The following is a 10,589-nucleotide window of genomic DNA, read 5'->3' on the forward strand; positions in this document are numbered from 1 at the left end:
ACCCCCACGGACCTTAATAAATCCGCCTCTGACTTCACTGTGCAGTAGCTCACAAATCACACAAGATATGTAGATCACATTAGGCAAGTCACATGCGATGAGCCACGACTGAGTGACCGATGAAAACTGAATTCAATATCTGACCTTCCACGTGAGAAATCCACCTTCCAACCACTCAATCATGCCCGTGTGAACTATTACTACCTTTATCAGCAACTTATTTAACCATTTCGTATTTATTGTTAAGAAAACTTAATCCAAAGATTTTAACTCTATTTAACACGTATTAATTAAGGTAACTAACATGCTTATAAGTTATAACATGTTAAATTGTAATTTATTTTTTACACTATTCATACATGAGTTTAACTTATTTTATACCAGCGTTAATTTTAATAGGTAATAGATAATCACCACGTTATCTTTTATAAAATCATTTCCTTAATTACTTGATTTTTTTCTCTCTTTACTTCATAATTTTAGAACTTGCTAATTTTGTTATACATGTTTTCTCCTTAAACTTTTATTCATCCGAAAAAAATAATTATTGTACCCATTTTTTCCTCAAAAATTTCTCCTACCCGTAATTTTACAATGAATTAAAATAAAATTTTTAGTCCCAATTTATTTAATAATATTTGATTTTAAGAGTTAAATGAGTTAATTTTTTATTACAATTTTTTTTACGTGTTTTAAAAAGTGATATATTATACCCTCAAAATTAAACAAGTTTACTTTTTATTATAACTTTTATAGCCTCAATTGTGCAGTCAATATTGAAAAATTTGAATCTCAAAAAGTGAAAAGTCTCGTAAAAATTGAAACTACTATATTATAGGATAGTGATATATTGTGTATTTTATTTTGGTGATTGCTTTGAAGATTGATACTACTGATTGATCGAAATTAGATGATTTTGAACAACAATGAAGTAGTAATTGACGATCAATGAAAATCGGACACGATTAATCCTTCCTGATTTTAATAACAGAGTTATAACTTATAATACTATTAAAAAAATTAAAAATTGGTAGTAAATATAAAGACCAAGTTTTCTTCTACAACTATTTTCCTTATTTATAATTTTAATATTACAAAGTTGAAATAATTAAAACTTATTATAATAGACTTTAAAGTACTTGTTTGTATAAAAAATAATTTTCACTGATGATGAATACTAATTAAACTCTAAGATACATATAAGCTGTTGAAAGATGTGTGACTTCAAATCATTTCTAGCATGATGTTAAGGCCTAACAAATTACATTAATTGACGGTTGATGAACCTATCATTGATATGCGAGATGGGATAAATAAAAATATTTTATGAAATTACTTTTGTTTTACCTTCTATATGAAATTACAATATCACCTTTATATATTGTACAAATATTAGGATAAAGTAAGCCCAGAATTAACTAATACCTCAAATCAGATACATAATAAAATTAAGCGATAAAAATTATTATTTTTTCGAATTATAACCAAAGTTGCTACAAAGTTCTATTACCCCCTCTAAACTCAATTTTTATTATTGTCCACCTTTTGTGCTTACATGACGCTTTTACAACACACCTGGATAGCACGTTTTTTTAGGCCACGTAAGTAAAAAAAATGGATAATAATACAATAAAATTGAGTTTTGGAGGATAATAGGACCCTCGTGAAGTTAAAATATATCGAAGCAATTTTGATTATAGTTCGAGAGAGTAATAATATTTTATCTCTAAAATTAATTAATTAAAAATTTTATCTCGAGATTATTATTTTTTTCCATGTATCGAACTACAAAGAGTAAAAACTCCAAACTCCAAAGCAACTGAATATACAGTAGTATATTTTAATTTCATGGGATATCTAATACTCTAGTCGACTTGCAGTTTCAACATGGTCTGTGTTGATTTCAATTATGGTTTTCCTGGGGATTAACAGCAAATGTCACTTTAATTACGTTCTTTATTCCAAATTTATTTGTTTGACTGCCGATCCTAAACGACCCCATAAGGCGAATCTAGCATGCATGTAACTTAGTTCGCGTAAATTCATTAAATTTTACACAGCTAAGTCTAAAATCATGCCTACGATTTAGTTTTTGTTAAGTACTAGTGGACTATTAGTCTCTCAATCCATCTTTACTTGTTCATTAATCTATTTTGGGATATCCAACAGTACTTGTCTAACTTATAATTCATTATCTAATGTATTTTTCAAAATATTGAATTTATTATATTTAAAAAGTAATATTGTAAAGTTACTCATCATTTACTGCTTCTTAATTCCCGTATGCCAAATTAACGGTCAAATTAAACATACACTATTTGGCCATCGAGAAACTAAAAGTGCCACATAAATTAAATCAGAAACAGTATTAGAAAATGAATCTTAAACGTCCCAACTGAACTCGAAAACCATCTAAATAAAAAATATTGATCCCTTGAGGAATTGGTATAGCAATTTAAAAGTGGTGAGAATTATGTCCTTCAAATTTTAATAGTGACGAAGCAAGCTAAACTTGCCCCAATAACTACCACCTTCACAAAGCAAATAAAAAGAAGTGATAGACAGAATATGAAGACAGATTGCAACAGAAATAGCACTATGTTAAAAAGCATAACAAACGGATTCTTTTATCATTACATATACTGCAACATCAAATTAAATTGACTAAAACTCCCCACTAAAATTACAAGTTACGTTATATTATATTTATACCTGTATATAAAAAGCAAAAAGGAGGAACTACAAATCTAGGTAGTAAATGACCTTTAATTTATTTCAATCTTAAAAGGCAAAATATAGTATAGTCTATAGTAGAAATTAAACATGTAGTCCTGTAACACCAACTAATTTAGTCAATCCAAAAGTGATTGCCATAGCAAACCATCCACCAATCAACACTCTTAATGAAGACTTCACTAATGGTGCTTTCCCTAAGTATGCACCTAATCCTCCAAATCCTAAAAGTGCCAAGCTAACAGCACCCACCACAACCCCCAACCTCACATAATAATTCTTCACAAAAACAGCAGCTAATAAAGGCACGATTGCACCTATTGCAAATGCAAAAGCAGATGCACCCGCAGCTTGTAATGGATTAGGCAAATTCTTCATTTTTTCCTCTAATTCCGCTGCGTTTTCTCTTTTCATGTGTGACACTTCTATGTCATATTGTGAATAAACAGACACAAATTCTCCTATAGCCATGCTACATGCTCCTGCTACGAGCCCCGCGATACCGGTGAGGATCATGGACTTTGCATCTTCATGAACTGCTCCTATTCCCATCATTAAAGATGATGTTGAGAGTAATCCATCGTTTGCACCTAATACTGCTGCCCTAAGCCATTGTGCTCTTTTTGAGTAATCTACTATTTCAACTTCAAGATTTTGGTCTACTTGCATGGGGGGTTGTTTTTCTATGTCGTCATTTTTGGCTAATTCTTGGATTTTTGTTATGGATGCCATTGAAGAAAATTTAGAAGAAAAAAAAACAGTACGCAGTAGAATATTGTAAGATATGGAGAAGTGTGGAGGGCACACGCCAATTGTGGTGATATTTATAGCACAAAATTAAGTAGTGTAAAGATGAAGAGGCATTTACTGGTGGAGTACTCTTTATGTAAAGGAGGAATCTGATGCATTCACATTTAGTTGCTCCTCTCACTATTTCAATTTTTAAATGTTTGAATCTTGTTGTATTAAACAAGTTACTACTCTCTGTTCACTTTTAATCCACTATTTTGAACTTGGTGTGTCTTAAGAAACAACGGTTAATATGAGTTCATTTTAATTGACGTATAGTCTTAACTCTTGAGAAATTAACGATATGAGATTAATAAGTGAGTAATGTCAAATGGAAAATAGGAAAATCTATGTTTAGAACAATGGGCAAGTAAAAATGAACGGATAACATAAAACGTTAGTTGGTATTAGAGAGTTACCAAATATAAAAAGATACCTTGCTTTAAAATATAGTATGAAGGAAAAAGTAAACATTTAAATTGACACGGAGAGAAATTAGTTTTGATGTTTAAGATTAGTGTCTGTCGGTTGATATTCAATATTATCATCATATGAGCCGGTGAATTGTCCATGAGTTGGATATCAGATTATCAGAATAAGCGTAATCCTATATATACCAATGTGTGTGTAAGGAATGTAATTAAGGATCGTACGTAGCAAAGTTTGATTTGAGAATTCCTCTTTTATGGTTTATCGTTCCTTTTATAAAGGATCTTTACATTCTTTTTGGTACTTCTTTTCATATATTATTCTAATATATATAGTATTGACAGCGTAATGAAGTTTCTTGAATTATCAATATGTGTATTAATCATTCATACTGCATGCATAGCTTAGCTCGAATCCAATAATATATAATTCATGTGAAAAGAATGTGACCAAGGACGTAAGAAAGTATGGTTTTGCTTTCCTTTTTCTAAGTCGGTACGTATGTTCTTTTTTTTTTTTTTACGTACTTTTTATTGTTTAATAATCACATGAAAATTTCCATTTTGGATGTACTTATAATAAACTTTGCCAAATGTTGAGAAAAGGGATGGACAATATTCTTTGTTTTTCTGGTGCAATGTGATCAGCAATAACCGAAAGAAAAAAATACTTGATTCTCACATTTTCCGTTTACCACAATTAATCTAGAGAGAGATATGAGCAAAATATAGGCGCTAAAACTTTTTAACTTTTTCCAACTGCATGCATATCCAAACCCATCTTTCAAATTATTTTTTCCCCTCTTTTTTCTTTAGAAAAATTCCCCAATAGACATTAAAATAGACAAATGAGGAAGGTCATTTAATTAGATCAAATAAATTGAGTCTGCATTCAATTATTCTTTACTATAATTATCTAATGGGATTAAATGATCAGAAGGAATTTAAGGATATTAACTGTGAAAAATAATTAATAATTCTCCCTTTTAACTTTTTACCCTAAGAAATGAATTAAACAACCCAAAAATTTAAAAAACAAGATACAGTAGTCATACTCAAATATTAGAGCGTCACGTCACCAAAATCTACATTCTCCTTTATTTATTTTCTTATGATATTTTAAAAATTACTTTCGATCTTTCAAATAATTAGTTTCATCGAAAAAAGAAAGTGATTCCTCCTTAATGTGGTTGGATGGTTGTTACCTATTGTATTTTATATTTTACTGTAGTATGTTGTTTGTTTTATTGCCACTTAATTTTATTATATTGTTAAAATTCATTGTTTGGTAATGAAGAGAAGTCTCATTTTATATAGCAATCGATTTGGTGTGATCGCATCGTTATTTTATATTTTTTTCTTATTCTATCTTTAATTGATATTTAATAATCTTGTTTTAGCATTTATCTTACCTTTTTATAGTAGTACTAACACCAAAAAATAATATAATATCTATTCAAATATTGCATTCATTAAACAAGACAATATAACATTACACAATACATTATAAATTAATACATAACAACCATCCAAACAGTGTGTTATAAACTAGCACCATCTAAATATCTATTACCTATTTTCTTTTAATGCTATTCTAATAGTTGAACATTAATATTCTTTTACTCATACTATTATATATTCATAATATAATAATAAATATGACATCATCGAAAGAGTTATTAAAAGAGGAAAAAAATACTACACTTAATAGTGATAAATAAAACAAATATGTATGACATGTCATTTAATATGTACATGCCTAAAATATAAATAGACAATACGTTTATGATTTTTGATTTCTTTTTCTTTTAATGCTCATTAAAATAGACAAATGAGGAAGGCCATTCAATTAGATCAAATGAATTGGGTCTGCATTCAATTATTATTTACTACAGTTGTCTATTGGGATTAAATGAGAAGGAATTTGGGGATATATTAAATGTGAAAAAATAATGAATAATTTTCCCTTTTTACCCTAAGAAATAAATTAAACAACCTAACTTAAATATTAGAGCGCCACGTCACAGAAATCTACATTCTCCTTTATTTATTTTCTTATGATATAAAAATTACTTTCGATCTTTCAAATAAATTAGCTTCATCGAAAAAAGAAAGTGATTCCTCCTTAGTGTTGTTGGATGGTTGTTACCTATTGTATTTTATATTTTATTGTATTATGTTTATTTTATTGTCACTTAATTTTATTGTATTGTTAAAATTCATTGTTTGGTAACGAAGAAAAGTCTCATTTTATATAGCAATCGATTTGGTGCGATTGCATCGTACGTTATCTTTTTTTTTTCTTATTCTATCTTTAATTGATATTTAATAATCTTATTTTAGCATTTATCTTACCTTTTCATAGTAGTACTAACACCAAAAAATAATATAATATCTATTCAATTATTACATTCATTAAATAATATAATATAACATAACATAATACATTATATAGAAAATGGTCAAATACCCCCAACCTATAGTCAAAATCTCAACTATACACTCAACCTTTCAATTAGACCTATTACCCCTAATCTATTTTTTCCTATATTTATTACCCCCTTAAATGCTGAGCTGACAAGGAAGGTGAGAACATCCCCTCTAGGCGCGTTGGTTTAGTCCCAGCACGTCCAAAACTAAAAGTTCAACCTTCCACGTGTATTATACACGTCATTTATTATTTATTTAATGAAATAAATATGGAAAATTACTCTCTCTCTCTTTCAACGGTCATCTTCTTCCTCTTTATATGACCCATGCCTTTCTCCACCATTTTTCTTCATTTTCCAACATTTTTTTTTTCTTTCTTTTCTCTTTATTTAACTTATTTTTTAGCTTTTAATCCCAATTTGTACTTCGATTCTTGAATTTTGTTTTGTAATTTGGTTCAACTATTAATTTAGGATTTTAATTTGATGAACGATTTTGTTGGAATTCATGAAATGACAAATTCGAAATTGAATAAGTTTTGTATGGATGAATCAGATCCAATGGTCAATGCTGTTGTGAGATACAAACATGGTATTTTGGTTGATTTGCAAACTTCATGGTCGAATTCAAATTCGGAAAGAAGATTTGGTCTTTCCCCTACTATGGTGTATGTGTTTTACATTGTATTTTGTTGTCAATTTATATTCAAATTATGATAATGTCCTGATTTCTAAAAGAAAATTCAGTCTCAAAGATGTAATTTTTTTCTATAGAGGGACAAAGAAAAAGTGGATCCAAGATCAAATTTTATTATTCCAAGATTGGTGAACAAAATCAATGAGTTGGAAGAAGACTTATGGCTTAAAGAGGCCCAAATTGATAACTTGATGTGGAAGAAGAAGCTCAATGAAAGATGGAGACGGTGTAGGTTGGATAGGAAGATATTTTTATGTATTTTGATTTGTGTTGCTGCTATGTCCATCAGCAACAAATGAACTGAAAGTAGTTACTAGATATGGTCGACTATGGTGTAAATTTTTTACTATGGTGTAAATTTTTTATACCTTTCTAAATATATCAGACTATGTTCTATTATGGTGTCTTTTGCGTAGTCTTACTTCAGATGTTTGTTGTGCTGCTGCTATGTTATTGTTTGCACTTGTGCTGCTGGTATGTTAATGTTTGCACTTTCAAAATTGTGTTGTGTTCCTACTACGTTGTTGTTTACACTTACAAAATTGTGTCGTGTATTGTTGCTATGTTATTATTTACACTTGTAGTGTCTTGTGTTGTTGCTATGTTATTGTTTACAATTGCAAATTTGTGTATTGTTAGGCAAAACCCCGTGCTGCTGCTATGTGTTTACACTGAAATTGTGTAATGACAATGTTGTGTTGCCATTATGGCAACTTTACAATCATTTAACATAACAATAATGGGTAATGACAACATTAATTCATCAACAAAATATTCCAACTTCACACAACATCATCATTCATACTAACTATTAGGCACAACATAATCATTCATACCAACCATTAGGCAACATTCATCAACAAAATATATATACAACGCTTTAATTGTTTTCCAACACCAAAATAAAATTGTTTTCATGTCAACTGATCTAACTTAAAACAGTGCTTAAAATAATCAACATCACTACAATTTTCAGGACATCTTGGACTTTGAAGAAGTATTTTTTTTACTTGGATTATTTGAACTGCTTCCCACATTCTTCTTTCTTTTCTTCTCTTTAATCTCTTGTAGTTTTTTTTTTTTGTTGATATTGCTTCTTTACCATTCCATTTCAGCTTAATGGTAGAAGTTAGTGTACAACCAATGTTACCAGTTATATCAGCTGATCTTGTTACCCTTGCTTGACTAGTAGAGCAGATCTTATTGCTAGGCATGCCAGGCTACAGTGAAGGAAAAAATTTATTCAAAGACTCATATGTACATAAGATACAACACAGCTAGATATTTACATTTAGGACTTTGAATCCATTTTCAGCTTGAAACACACCCATTTCCATTACTTTTGTCCTTTTCAATGGAGCTGCTTTTTTTCTATCATTACCCCTTTCTCTTTTAGTAGTACCAACCATTGAAGATGATGCACAGTAATCAGAAGGTGTAGAACAGGATGCTGGGAAAACAACAGGTGCAGAAGGTGTTGGTGTTGCATTTTTTGGTCTCCCTTTTTTTTTTGTTGACATGCTCTAATGATTTCTTATCTACATCAACATCCAAAAATTATGTTACTAACCCCCCCTTATAAACTGGTTTCCTCCCACTAAAATGTAAGACCCCACCATGGTACCATCTTAGAGTTATCAACGTAAAACCATTCATGTCTTACCTGACGACAATAAAGAATCAAATAAGACATTGTAACATAGCAGAAACATTTTGGAAAAACAAAAATAAAATTCATGAACATACTACATAATTCAACACCAAAATAACAAGATATAACATGGTCGTGCTATTAAAAACCGTTGATTTTTAAATTTTGTCATGTTAACAACAAATCGAAGAAAAGCCCTAATTTCTAATAAACCAACTTAAACAATCAACAAAAATCGTAATTTCGAGATTTAGCATAAAACCCTAATTAATTTTAACTCAATTTTGAGAAAAATCACTCAAACTAACAACATATTAACACGCACGTCCTATTAAACACAACTGAAATTTTAAGTTTTCATATTAGTAGAAAAACCCTAATTTCTAATAAACCCTCTTAAACACTCAACAAATCATATATTTGGTTTATGTTGCCAGCTTAGCATTTAGAGTGTTAATAAATATAGGAAAAAATAGATCAAAGAGGTAATAGGTCTAATTGAAAGGTTGAGTGTGTAGTTGAGATTTCGACTATAGATTGGGGGGGTATTTGATCATTTTCTCTACATTATAAATCAATACATAACAACCATTCAAATAGTGTGTTATAAATTAGCACCATCTAATTAATATCTCATACCTATTTCCTTTTAATGCTATCTTGATAATTGAACATTAGTATTCTTAAACTCATACTATTATATTTGTATAATATGATAGGAGTAATAAATATGATGTCATCGATAGAGATTAAAAAAAAACACTACACTTAATAGTAATAAATAAAACAAATATGTATGACATGTCATTTAATATGTACATATCTAAGATGTAAATAGACAATACCTTTATGATTTTTGATTTTTTTTCTTTTAATGCTCATTAAAATAGAAAAATGAGGAAGGTCATTAAATTAGATAAAATGAATTGAGTCTGCATTCAATTATTCTTTACTTCATTTATCTAATGGGGTTAAATGAGAAAGAATTTAAGGATATTAAATGTGAAAAATAATGAATAATTCTCCCTTTTTACCCTAAGAAATGAATTAAACAACCCAAAAATATGAAAAGAAAGATAAATAGTCATACTCAAATATTAGAGCGCCACGTCACTAAAATCTACCTTCTCTTTTATTTATTTTCTTATGATATTTTAAAAATTACTTTCTATCTTTCAAATAAATTAGCTTCATCGGAAAAAGAAAGTGATTCCTCCTTAATGTGGTTGGATGGTTGTTACCTATTGTATTTTATATTTTATTGTAGTATGTTATTTGTTTTATTGCCACTTAATTTTATTGTACTGTTAAAATTCATTGTTTGGTAACGAAGAAAAGTCCTATTTTATATAGATAGATTTGATGTGATCACATCATTATCTTAAATTTTTTTCTTATTCTATCTTAATTTGATATTTAATAATCTTATTTTAGCATTTATCTTACCTTTTTATAGTAGTACTAACACCAAAAAATGATATTATATCTATTCAAATATTACATTCATTAACAATATAATAGAAAAAATAGTCAAAAACCCCCCAATCTTTACCCCAAATTCCAACTACGTGCCTATACTTTGCTGGGTCCTATGACCCCTCTGAACTATTTAAAACTGAAATTATAACACCCCTAAAAACTGACTTGGCAAGAGAGTGTGTTTCACTCTCTTTAAGAGAGTGAGCACCCAAAAAAAATTAAAATTTTATTTTAAATATTTCTTTATATATATATATATATATATATATATTTGGTTATTTATGAATTTCTTTCTTCTTCCCTTCACCATATCCAAAATCTCTCCACCATCACCCACCATAATTTAAAATTCATCAATTAGAAAAAAAAAATCTTAGATTCAT

At 29.0% G+C, this 10,589-nt stretch overlaps 1 protein-coding gene across 1 annotated transcript; it reads right to left on the reverse strand.

Annotated features, from left to right (window-relative positions):
- Window positions 1-2,601: 2,601 nt before the first annotated feature.
- LOC107879886 (vacuolar iron transporter homolog 1) lies at window positions 2,602-3,645 on the reverse strand. The gene has a single exon (XM_016726816.2). The coding sequence runs from the start codon at window positions 3,463-3,465 to the stop codon at window positions 2,818-2,820; it is 648 nt and encodes a 215-aa protein (XP_016582302.1). The 5' UTR covers window positions 3,466-3,645; the 3' UTR covers window positions 2,602-2,817.
- Window positions 3,646-10,589: the final 6,944 nt, after the last annotated feature.

The sequence above is a fragment of the Capsicum annuum genome, chromosome 8, assembly GCF_002878395.1.
Source record: "Capsicum annuum cultivar UCD-10X-F1 chromosome 8, UCD10Xv1.1, whole genome shotgun sequence".
In the NCBI taxonomy this organism is placed as follows: Eukaryota; Viridiplantae; Streptophyta; class Magnoliopsida; order Solanales; family Solanaceae; genus Capsicum; species Capsicum annuum.